Source organism: Chelonia mydas, chromosome 1 (genome assembly GCF_015237465.2).
Source record: "Chelonia mydas isolate rCheMyd1 chromosome 1, rCheMyd1.pri.v2, whole genome shotgun sequence".
Classification (NCBI taxonomy): domain Eukaryota; kingdom Metazoa; phylum Chordata; order Testudines; family Cheloniidae; genus Chelonia; species Chelonia mydas.
The window spans coordinates 156910776-156923041 of NC_057849.1; the positions used below are offsets into that span (position 1 = coordinate 156910776).

Genomic DNA, 12266 nt, shown 5'->3' on the forward strand with positions numbered 1-12266 from the left:
TTTTTGTTGCATCAGCTGGCAACAACAGTGGAGAGAAATTAAACAATTTCTTTCTTGTCTATGTGTCTCAAGCTGTTCTTATTTTTCCCCTAAGAAATTTATATCAAAATATACTCTAAAATCCATGTATTACCTACACTCTATCAATCTGGAACAAAATATATCTAGAAGTCTTGAAGATTCTGGTTTTCCATCTCCTGCCTTATCTTGGTATGTCATTATTTAATCTACAAAGAACGCAGGGAAGGTTTCAGGCTGGATTCTCTGATTTGAGTAACTTAATAGTTAAAAAAAACCCACTAACATTGAAGGAAATCTTTTTAAAAATCATAATCAATTTTGTAAAATATTCAAACAAAAATTATCCTCTACCACAAAGGAAGTTTACTTAATCCTCCATACAAACTGGATCTTTTTAGTCCAGAACCGTTGACATAACAAACTGGGACAGAGACTGTCTTTCTCTATGTTTCTACAGTGCTAAGCACAATGGGGCACACACCTTTGTTGAAGTCCCTATGCACTGTTCTAACAACAACAACCATTGCTAAATATTACAGGCCAGATTCTCTGCTGCCCTGAGATTCTGCGGAGTGCATCTGAGTTGTGGGATCATCAGGGAGCCAGTTGCAGCTCCCTGATTCTTTGCCCAGCCCCAGAGCAGATTAGTATAGCCCAATGACTGCTCTTAAATGTATCAGCTGGCAATAGTCCCTGAAGGACCATCTGACAGCGAAAGAGAGCCAGAATACAGTGCATTCCAGCTATGCTTCCTTCTTGCCCTCCAGTGATAATGGCTGCAAGGAGGGTAGCATAGGAATATGTTTTGCCAGCTGTACACCGAATAGAGAGTCTCCCATTTCTGGAGGCATTTATGAACTTTAAACATTTTGAGGTTTGTTCTTCACTGAATGATTTCCCATTTCATATAGTATGGTGGCTTAATTCTTTCTTCTGAAGTATTTGGTATCGACCAGTCTCATATACAGAATACTGGAGTAAATGAACAATTGGTTTATTCTGGTATGGCAATCCCCAACTTGCAGCGTTCTGAAGGGTGATGGCTACTGTCACTAATTCAAATGTTAATAGTTTTCCAAGACACATCAGGACAGTTTCAGTTTTTAGTACCATTTAAAAATGTCCATAAAGTGTACAAAGAGTATTCCAAGCAAATGTTATTGAGGCTATGTGCAGAGAAGGCCTTTAGGCATTCTGGGAGCACCACTGCAAAGGCAGCAGTGATGAGCAGTAAATGAATTCAGATGCTGATGATTAACACTGCATCAACTGATACCTACATGTTTAGGAGTTTTTAAATTAACATCAGTTGATAGTTAAATGTTTGGGCATTTTTAAATACAAACAGACAGAGGAAGAATGAAATTGTTCTGCGACTGACAAAACTGTTTAGTATGTAAACAATTTGCCCATCTCTAAGGGATGTCACAGAGACAGAGAGAATTACACACTGCCTCAAAAACTGGACATAGTATATTGTTTCTTGCTATGCTTTCCTATATTTAACTGAGACTTTTCTGTCTGGTGAGCTTTTCACGATGCTGCCTGCAGTGACCCTTGCTATACACCACCACTGTATAGCTCCCAGCTAAATCCCATAGGATACTGCAGAGGTTAAAGGAGAAATATGCAATACAGTGAGAAAGAAATGACAGATGACAACACATAAGAGATGTCAAGATGATTTAAAACAGATCAGTCCCGTTGTTTTATTTGGACTGATTTAATGTTACGTTGAGGCCGAGTGGTTACTACTTGCAACCAAATTCTGTCCTTTCTAATACCATGTGTCAAGCAAGTTTAGTGAATAATTTATGCGAAATGTAGATAACCCCAGATTTCCTTAGATATTGATTTAATCTGGATAAAATTCCTCCTTTTACAAGCACATACAAACAACTCATGGGATTAATGACTCCACCAATGTTAAATCTCATTGAATTTGGATCTGCATCATTAACCTGAAAACATCTCAATGGCTTAGTACTCAATACTGAAAGGCGTCAAATAGTCTGGCCCCAATCCCAATTAAACTCATGCTTAATTATCTACATAGTTCATCGAATAAGCTTGCAGGAACGAGCCCTTAAGAATTTAAAATATAAAACATTTTTATCTTTCTAAATAATCCTTTGCATCTCTAAGAATCCTTCTGTCTCCCTTTTCATTCCTGTCAAATGACTTCCTTTCAAGGCTCTTTGTCACACTAACCAACCTTCCCTATGAGGAGCACTGAATGGAATTCCTTTAGGACAGCGGATCTCATCTTTTTCCCATGTCACAAAAAACAAACAAACAAACAAAAAACCCTGGGGGAACCCTTCTCACTCTCATTTCACTATAAAAAAGAGGGTTGTAGCAAGCCCTTTGAACCTGTTCATGCACCCCATGTTGAGAACTCTTTCTTTAAGAGCTTTGATCAGTGAGAAGGCGTACTGAAGAGAAACACGATATGCCATTTAGGTTGTATTAGCAAAATTTTCCCAGTGCTGATGCTGAAATTAGGAGATCTTCTCTTATAAGGTTGAGTTAGTTAAATATTTGAAATAATAAAATGAATGTGAAATTATCTTTAGTTTTTTCTCTCCCCCCCCCATTTATTAAATAGACTCTTGGGATTCTGTTCAGCGAACCAAAGACGTCTCTCCTCAGCTGAACCAGGCCACTATCATTGACCTCCACCCTTCCTCCACCTACAACATCCGCATGTATGCCAAAAACCGCATTGGCAAGAGCGAAGCAAGCAATGAGCTCACTGTCACTACGGATGAAGCAGGTATGCTCTGGCTTTGTAGTGTCTAAATCAGGGGTTCTCAACCTTTTTCTCTCTGCGGCCCTGCTTGACATGCTATAAAAACTCCAGGGCCCAGCGGGGGCGATGGGGGACTCAGGGCTCTGGGCTGGTGCGGGGGGCAGGGGAGAGGAGGCCTTGGGCATAAACGTAGTTTGAATTTTATTTGGAAGTGGGCAAGGGCCGGTGGGCCTTGGGCCAACTCCACACAACGTGGTCCAGGGAGAGAGTGCCACCTCCACTCTCTGGCTCACCTCAGCAGGCCATCCAGGGGGGATGCAACCAAAAAATATAACTCAAAGCGGGGACTCAATTCAAGAAGTTTGAAAACCACTCAGGGTGCAGGGAGAGGGGTAGCTAGGGCTGCCCCCGGGACAGCCTAACTCTGGGTAAGGCACTGCAGTTTGGGGGAGCAACACCCTTGTGCCTCCCCAACTCTGCCCTTGGGCTCAGGGCTTCTGCCTGCACGGAGGGCTTCATCCCTGCACTGCTCCCAACTTCAGCCCCAGGGGGGCAGCACTAGGGCTCCTGGCTTCAGCCCCACGCTGCTGCTAGCTTCAGATGGGGGCAGGAGTGCCGGGGCTCCACCACCGCTCCCAGCTTCAGTGAGGGGGAGGGGTGGTGCCAGGTCTCCCGTCTTCAGCCCTGCGCTGCTCCCAGCTTCAGACCCTGGGGTCACTGGGGCTCCCAGATTCTGCCCCACACCACTGCTGGCTTCAGCCCTGGGGGTGGCACCAGGACTCCCGGCTTCAGCCCTACACCGCTCCCAGCTTTAGACCAGGAGGACGCTGGGGCTCCTGGCTTCAGCCCTGCACCGCTCCTGGCTTCAGACCCGGGGGAAGCGGGGCTCCCAGCTTCTGCCCCATGCTGCTGCCAGCTTCAGCTCTGCGCTGCACAGCTGCCGGCTTTTGTGGGGGTTGTGCCAGGGCTCAGTGCACCGGGTTTCAGCCGGGGGACCCCGCGGCCACCCTGAAAGGTCTTGTGGACCCCTAGGGGATTGCAGCCCCCCGTTTGAGAACTGCTGGCCTAAATCTTACCTGAGCTCAAATTTTCTTCCTTACTAGGAATTTCTGTTTGAAATGCCAGCTATGCTATTACAACTATTTCTCAGAGGATGCTAAAATATTCCAAGAAAGCACAATTTCAGAAACAACATTGTGCAGGCCTCTCATTAAAACTGTTCAGTGGCATCTAGTGGTCAGAGAAGACATTATGCCCCAAATTTTCAACCCTGGGGACTTGAAGCTATGCATTTAAATCCCTATTTAAGCACCCAAATATGGATTTAGGTGCCTAATGATCTACACGAATAATGTCATTATTGAGCTATTCTCCACCCATTTAATGTGCTCACTGCAATTAAAGTTAGTTTGCTGTAATTAATTATATTGTTTCCTTGAATTTAATTTTCATGCAGTCCTCCACTGCAGAGGGCATTGGCCATTGCAGCAGTTCCTCTCCAGCCAGGAGGGCAAGTGACTGACTTTTCACAGAGCAGTCATACCAGCGCCACTGTCTCTCTGTTCTGGCAAGAGGACTCTGCCAACACCTTCCCCTTAATGCCCGGGATAGCCCCTTTTGAGCCTGTAATTGCGGTGTGCAGTGGCTTCTTTGCATTCAAATCTCTATGTGTCTGACTTGCTGAAGTGAAAGAAGTTATCCTTTATTGCTTTCCTTTGCTTTGACACCTCCCTCTTTCCAAAGTCAATGCCATATCGTTTTGTACCTGGAATTATACTTCATAATGTTGAATGTCTGCAAATATCTCCCCTCAAAGATACACACTGCAATTAAATGAATAGAAATCACAGCTGGGATTCCTAAAGGAGCCTAAGGAAGTTCAACATACAAACACCACTGAAATTCCTATATCCCTTAGGTTCCTTTGAAAACTCCAGGCCATATAAGTATCTGCCATTTCTTGTTTGAAAAGCATACCTGCACCATACATATTTTTTTTCTGTGCTAACATGCTAATACCTCCGTGCTTGTTTGTTTGTTTTTTTCCCCCTAAAAGATATATGCTTGGAGTTGTTTTCGGGAAGCCCTATGGCCTTGTGTTTTACAGGAGGTCAGCCTATGATCACCATGGTCCCTTCTGGCCTTGGAATCTATGAATCTATGTACAGTTGAGAGGAAAAATAATAATGTAAGTGGTTGGGGGCAGATTGTGGCAGATAAAGTCCCACCACATTCTAAGCTACATGATAATCTAGGTTCTAGACACTCAGTGGCATGGTTTTCAGCCCACACATGAGAATTTGGCTGTGCAAATCTTATTAATATTAATAGAAGACTAAATCACTGCAGTGAAAATTTACCCCTTGCTGGAATCATCCTTGCCTGCAGTGAGATCAGATTCTCAGTTCTCAAGTATTTGTGACAAAGAATAAGAGCACAAGGGCTTACTGTGCAAACCGAAGCAAACAGGAGACAACATGAGCTCCATTCATTTTTTCCCCCGATGCTGTTTTTTCAGCATATATATTCTGCCCACAAATAATGTCTGTGTTAGAAAAGGAAGAGAACTCTGCATTATGGGTTTTAATTTTATATGATTCTTCAGTGGTGGGGCAGATGGCAGATTTCTTTACTATATATCAAGGAAAGGATGAGTTAATTTGTTTGCTTTTAAACTACATGCTGAATGCAGAAATGTTTTTCCTGTTTGCAAGGTGAAATGTGAAATCTTTAGAGAAATAGGTTACCCATCCCCAGAGCCTGGAGTACCTCCACCTCCCACTCTCCCCTTTCCAAAATCTCCCAAAGAAATTGTGTCTCTCATATACTCACACAAAGGTATTAGTATGTGCTGTTAATAAACTTGGAGTGTTTCTTACTTACTGACTTTCTTTTGTCTGATAATTAACATGTCAGCATCAGCAACTGACCTCCCATTAAAGACTAGCTTCCCCATTAGCAGGCTGAAACCTGGATGTCACATTTTATCCAATGCCTCCTGACCTAGTTTCAGGATGACTGGGCCTTTCACTGCTCTCATTAAGGAGCTGTCCAGTCCGAGTGAAAGGTCAGTTATGTGGAATCACAGTCAAAAGTCATTGATTTATTCAGGGAGCAATCAGAGGAAGGGAAGGTCAGGTCTAGGCAAGGCAATAGCATTTGTTGTCTTGGTTTTGGTTTGATCAGTCGCACAGTATGCAGAAGTGCAGTCATTTGTCATTGTTTACTGTTTGCTGCTCTTACATCGGGAGGGTCGAATTAGCACAGGTGCTGAGCTTGAGGGAGACACCTAAGGGAAGAGATCAAAATGAAGGCTTGAGAAAAACAACATTAAAAATTTAAAAATCCAAACCCCTTCACTGCAAAGGTGCAGATTACATATCCTGCACTAGTGTGACTCCAGGCTGCCAACATTATTTATTAGAAAGTAAACCAAAAAGGATGCCTTCAGCAGGAGGAGAGTCAAACAATATCCTCTGTCCTTTCACTAATCTAGAGCTGATTTCAGGGATATTGGAGCTTTCCCCCCTATAACCTTTAATAGCTACTGCCAACTGGAGTTGGAAGAGCTCATTTCCGTCAGTGTCTGACAGGAAAGCAAAGGGCTTATTTTCTTTGTTTCTGTGTATTGTTAAAATTTAGCAGTGCAAGGTGAGCTATTGGGGTTCTCTTTCTGGCTTTGTCACAGACTCTGGGAAAGTGACCTTAAGATGCTCATTTATCTTCTCTGTGCCTCAATCTCCTCATGTGTACAATGGGGATAAAACATTTACCTGCCTCATAGGGATGTTATGAGGCTTAAATCTATCATGTCTGTAAATCCTTTAGAGATGCTTAGATGGAAGGCCCTAGAGAAATGTGTGGCATACTAGAGCAAGCAAGGCTGCAGGAAAGTTGGCTCCCACATGCAAATAGTTATCAAAGGCTCAGTGGATTTAGCGTATGTGTATAAGGCTATGACTACACTGCAGTTGGGAATGACCCAGGTAGACAGACTTGTGCTAGCATGGCTCAAGTTGGCATGCTAAAATAGCAGTGTGGATATTGTGGTTCTGGCAGAGACATGGGCTAGCTACTCAAGCTCAGAACCAGAGGTGTTGGATGGGCTTCAGAGCCTGAACAGCCACCCGAGCTGCAATGTCCATACTGCAATTTTTAGCATGCTAGCTTGAGCCCCACTGGCGTGAGTCTGTCTACCTGGGCTGGGAGATTCGCTCCCAGCTGCAGGGCAGACATACTGCAATTAAAAATACGCAGCTGGCCTCTGTGGGGCTGCTTAATTGTGGTGTAGACATCGCAGGCTTGGGCTGCAACCTGAGCCCCGGGACCGTCCCACCTCACAGGGTCCTGGAGCCTAGGCTTCAGCCTAAGTCCGGAAGTCTACACTGCAATGAAACAGCCCCATTGCCTGAGCCCTGCAAGCCCAAGTCAGCTGGCACAGCCAGCCACGGGTTTTTAATTGCACTGTAGACATACCTTAAGGCAGTGGTGGGCAACCTGCGGCCCGCAGGCCACACGCGACCTGTCAGGGTAATCCACTGGTGGGCTACGAGACAGTCTGTTTACATTGACTGTCCTCAGGCGTGGCTGCCCACAGCTCCCAGTGGCCGCGGTTCACCGTTTCTGGCCAATGGGAGATGCGGGAAGTGGTGGCCATAACATCCCTGCGGTGAACCGCAGCCACTGGGAGCTGCGGGTGGCCGTACCTGCAGACAGTCAATGTAAGCAAACTGTCTCGCAGCCCGCCAGCGAATTACCCTGATGGGCCGTGTGCAGCCCACAGGCCACAGGTTGTCCACCCCTGCTCTAAGAGGTTAACATAATCTTGCACATTTTGGATGGAGTTTTTGCGAAAAATCACCTATGGGTCCCAAATAAATTCCTGGAAACCATACTGGAAATTCACCTCATTGCCTTCAGGGTAGTAGTTAGATTTCTAGAAACTCTTCATAATCATGTAAGTTGTGGTGAAAGTGTACAGTGAAATTGGCAGACACTAATTTCATTCCACTGCAACCTCTGTCATAGAATCATAGACTATCAGAGTTGGAAGGGACCTCAGGAGGTCATCTAGTCCAACCCCCTGCTCAAAGCAGGACCAGTCCCCAGTGTTTGCCCCAGATCCCTAAATGGCCCCCTCAAGGATTGAACTCACAACCCTAGGGTTTAGCAGGCCAATGCTCAAACCACTGAACTATCCCTCCCCCCCCCCCCCCCACAGCCTTCATACCACACACTTTGTCACAGTACACTCCCGTCTCTCCTCTCTATGCCCTCTGTCACCATCCTCTCCCCTAGCCCAATGCCCTGACACACACACTCTGCTATACCCTCTATCACACCTTGCTCCTTCCCACCATATCCTCTGTCATGGCTTCTCCATCACAAACTCACCCACAGTCTGCCTCCACCATTCACCTGCCTCCACTCTCTCTGTCATAGTCCCCTCACCTCTAACTCGACTATACCATCTGCTGCATCCCACAGTCCATACCTCCATCTTTCATGACCATTAGCATCATAGAACCATAGGCTGAGAAGGGACCACAAGGGTCATCTAATCTAACCCCCTGCCAAGACACAGGACCCTTCTCCCTCTACTTGCCCTCATACCTATCTCACCCCCCCCCCACCCCAACCTCAAGTTCCCCACTCACTCAATATACAACCATTCACTCTGTCATGGACTCATCACATTCTTTATCACAACCCATTCAACTGCAACTATCTCCTTCACAGTCTCCCAGGCAAGGTCCTGAGTCTGCTCTCACTTACACTGATGTAAATCAGGAGTACTAGTATGAAACCAATGGGAGATCAGAACGGGGTCCATGATGTGTTATCCCAAGCATAGCAAAGCAATCCAGAATCTTTACAAAAATAAGCACAATCGCGAATGTTTGCTGCAGTGTTTCTCTGTGATTTCTTTCCTACCTGCACGAGCTTCCTGTGGTGAGTCTGAATTCTTCAGACTAAATGAGCAAAGGTTTAGCCTATATAAATATGTCACAGTAATAACCTCTACGTCAGAGACAGAGAATATGTTTCTGCACATGGAGGAATGAAATAAACTGTGGGCATAAAGGGGATTTATGGTTGCCATTTCGTGACACCAGTGAAAAGCCAGGATTTTATCAGCTCATTTTATGGGCCAAATGTTTTGTACATATCTACTACAGAATAATATATCTGGAGTGATGACATTTGTGTCTGTAAACTGGTGGTCAGAGTCTAGAGTTGATTTAAAGAACTAGCAGAGACCCCATTCTTCCTGTTGTACTCACTCTGTTTTCATCACTGGGTGTTACTGCATAGGAAACCTAGGGTACACCTACACTGCAACTAAAACCTGCGGCTGTCCCATGTCAGCTGACTTAGACTCATGGGGCTCAGGCTTAGGGACTGTTTAATTGCTGTGTAAGCATTCAGCCTCAGTCTGGAGCCTGGGCTCTAGCATTCTGCATGGTGGGAGGGTCCTAGAGCTCAGGCTCCAGCCCAACCCAAACATCTACACCACAGTTAAACAGTCCCTTAGCCTGAGCCCCACGAGCCTGAGTTAGTTGGCATGGTCCAGCCACAAGTGTCTGATTGCAGGGTGGACATCACCTCAAACTAAGGACCCACATGAGCTATAGGCAATGGTTCCACTTCACCATGCGTGAAATTCACCCCTTTGCGCAGGGCCAACAAAATCCCACAAAATAGGACTGGTACATGACTTCAATGGAGCATAAGCCATGTGTTAGGTCTCTGTATAGGCGTGAATTTCACCCGTGTAAGCCAAATGGCCTTCTTTCACTTCAGCTGTCATTTGCTGCTGTTTACCCCTCAGTCTGCTTTCATTGCAACGTCCATTTCCTCCTGCTCTCCCTCTCACAACCTAGTCTCACCCCCTTCGCTCCCTTGCTTCCTTTGTCATATTATTAAATTTGTGATTTCATACTTTTTATTCACGCCAACTTATATATATAGAAATCTTCTGCTCAAGCTCTGAGATATCTCCGTCTCTTCCTTCACATCCTTCCATTAAAATGCCTTGTTTTTGTTAACTTTCTTTTACAAATCCCCACTGCAACACTAACTGCCTCCGATCAGCGATCGTTGCGTTGTAACTGCCTAACATAGATAGAAGTTTCTCAGGACCAGAACTTTGTCTTCCCGCTTGTTTGTGAAACACCACACATACCTTTGGCAGTATATAAATAATAAGAGAGACTCTCTCTGACTGAGCCAGCAGAAACTGTCCCGTGCTCATTTCATCAGGCAGGATATTCTTTATATGGCTTCCACACTGATATATTTAGACACAGAAAAACTCTTTGTGCATTTTTTACTTCATAAAATAATAATTTTGTACTGAACATGCTCAGTCTTTAGTTAACAGAATGAGTTTAATCAGAAGCTACATGTTGAAATGATCAAAGCTGGTTGAAGCGTTGCTGTGTTCCCTAATTCTGAGTGGGTGCTGCTGTCTTTTCAGTGCCGGCGCATTCACAGCAACTTAAAGCACATTCAGTACATCAGGAGAGAAGACTTCAAAGGGAAAGAAAAGCATCTTGAGCATGTCACTAAACAAGGCTTTTGAAGGAAAGTCACCTGCGACTCATTCCTGTTTTATTTGCAAACTTGCTAAATCTTGAAGTACACGACATTTCATTGTCACAAATACCACACAACCAGCTAGTGGAGACGCCTTAGCCTTTTGGTTTTGTTTGAGTAAAGCGATACCTTCAATGCTTCATATGCTGTTAAATGGTTTCATACCAACCCAAAGCCTCCGTTCTATGCCACAGTGTTGGCATCAACACTGTATATTTTGTTTATTTCTGCCACCTTATAAGAACCTGCCTTATGATGGATGTGTCTCTCTCTTTCTCTCTCACCAGCTCCTGATGGCCCACCTCAGGAAGTTCAGCTTGAGCCTGTATCTTCACAAAGCATTCGGGTCACTTGGAAAGTAAGTCACCATAGCAGGAAACACAGACTCTAGCAGTATTTATGCCTGTTCAGAGAGCTGTTGTTAGGGTGAATATTATAATAACTGTGGATCAGAAGTATTTTATTTTGAATAAAATTCACAGGTCATTTTGCCAACAGATCTTACATGCTTTGCCAATCAGACTGTCCTTTTAGTCCAGGAAAGAACATTCCAGAGGAAAACATTTCTGCAGGCCTGTGTTTCTATTGAGCAGAGTTACATTTGCTATTTGTGCTCTAAGTGTCCTTATTCTGAGTTTGCAAGCAAGCATGGCCTTGTGCTGACAAAATTAGTGCTCACTGAGGACTAATATGATCATAGGGCATAATCCCCAAAAGCCTTTGGAGTCAAAGGGAGTCTTTCCATTGATTTTGGCCCAGCACCTTTCCAAAGGAATGCCTGCACAGATAGAGGCAAGGAGACCCTTTTTGGTGCTATGTCTCCATTTGATCAAAAGTAGAGTCCATGAGTTCATACATGGCTTAGTCAAAATTATCTATTTTTCCAATACAGTTTTAAAAAATCTCCATTATAATTGCTGTACTCTATGCTTGTGACTTGGTTTGTTTTTATTCAGTGTCCTGATAACTGAAAAGTTTTACATTTGTTGTTTGACAGTGAAACCAGTAGGTTTATAAATACGTTAAACCAAACTGTACATCCTGATGGATAGAATAAAGATGTGTAGTCACTATGTATAATCTTAAGAAGAGTGGCAATTTCCATACCATATTCAGAAATATGTAGGGTAAACTGTTACAATAAGGTTACAGCATAATGGCCATTAACTTGGAGTCATCGTGGATAGTTCTCTGAAGACATCCACGCAGTGTGCAGTGGCAGTCAAAAAAGCAAACGGGATGTTAGGAATCATTAAAAAAGGGATAGAGAATAAGATGGAGAATATCTTATTGCCCTTATATAAATCCATGGTACGCCCACATCTTGAATACTGCGTACAGATGTGGTCACCTCATCTCAGAAAAGATATACTGGCATTAGAAAAGGTTCAGAGAAGGGCAACTAAAATGATTAGGGGTTTGGAACGGGTCCCATATGAGGAGAGATTAAAGAGGCTAGGACTTTTCAGCTTGGAAAAGAGGAGACTAAGGGGGGATATGATAGAGGTATATAAAATTATGAGTGGTGTGGAGAAAGTGAATAAAGAAAAGTTATTTACTTGTTCCCATAATATAAGAACTAGGGGCCACCAAATGAAATTAATGGGTAGCAGGTTTAAAACAAATAAAGGAAGTTCTTCTTCACTCAGCGCACAGTCAACCTGTGGAACTCCTTGCCTGAGGAGTTTGTGAAGGCTAGGACTATAACTGGGTTTAAAAGAGAACTGGATAAATTCATGGAGGTTAAGTCCATTAATGGCTATTAGCCAGGATGGGTAAGAAATGGTGTCTCTAGCCTCTGTTTGTCAGAGGGTGGAGATGGATGGCAGGAAGGAGGTCACTTGATCATTACCTGTTAGGTTCACTCCCTCTGGGGCACCTGGCATTGGCCACT

The 12266-nt window shown here is 44.2% G+C and overlaps 1 protein-coding gene across 1 annotated transcript in view; it reads left to right on the forward strand.

The window, feature by feature from the left end:
* DSCAM (DS cell adhesion molecule) overlaps positions 1-12266 on the forward strand; it is a 603664-nt gene that overhangs the window by 473121 nt on the left and 118277 nt on the right. Inside the window, exons 15-16 of the mRNA XM_043538206.1 lie at positions 2630-2797; positions 10660-10730. Of these exons, the coding sequence (XP_043394141.1) occupies positions 2630-2797; positions 10660-10730 (239 nt within the window). The remainder of the gene's footprint in view (positions 1-2629; positions 2798-10659; positions 10731-12266) is intronic.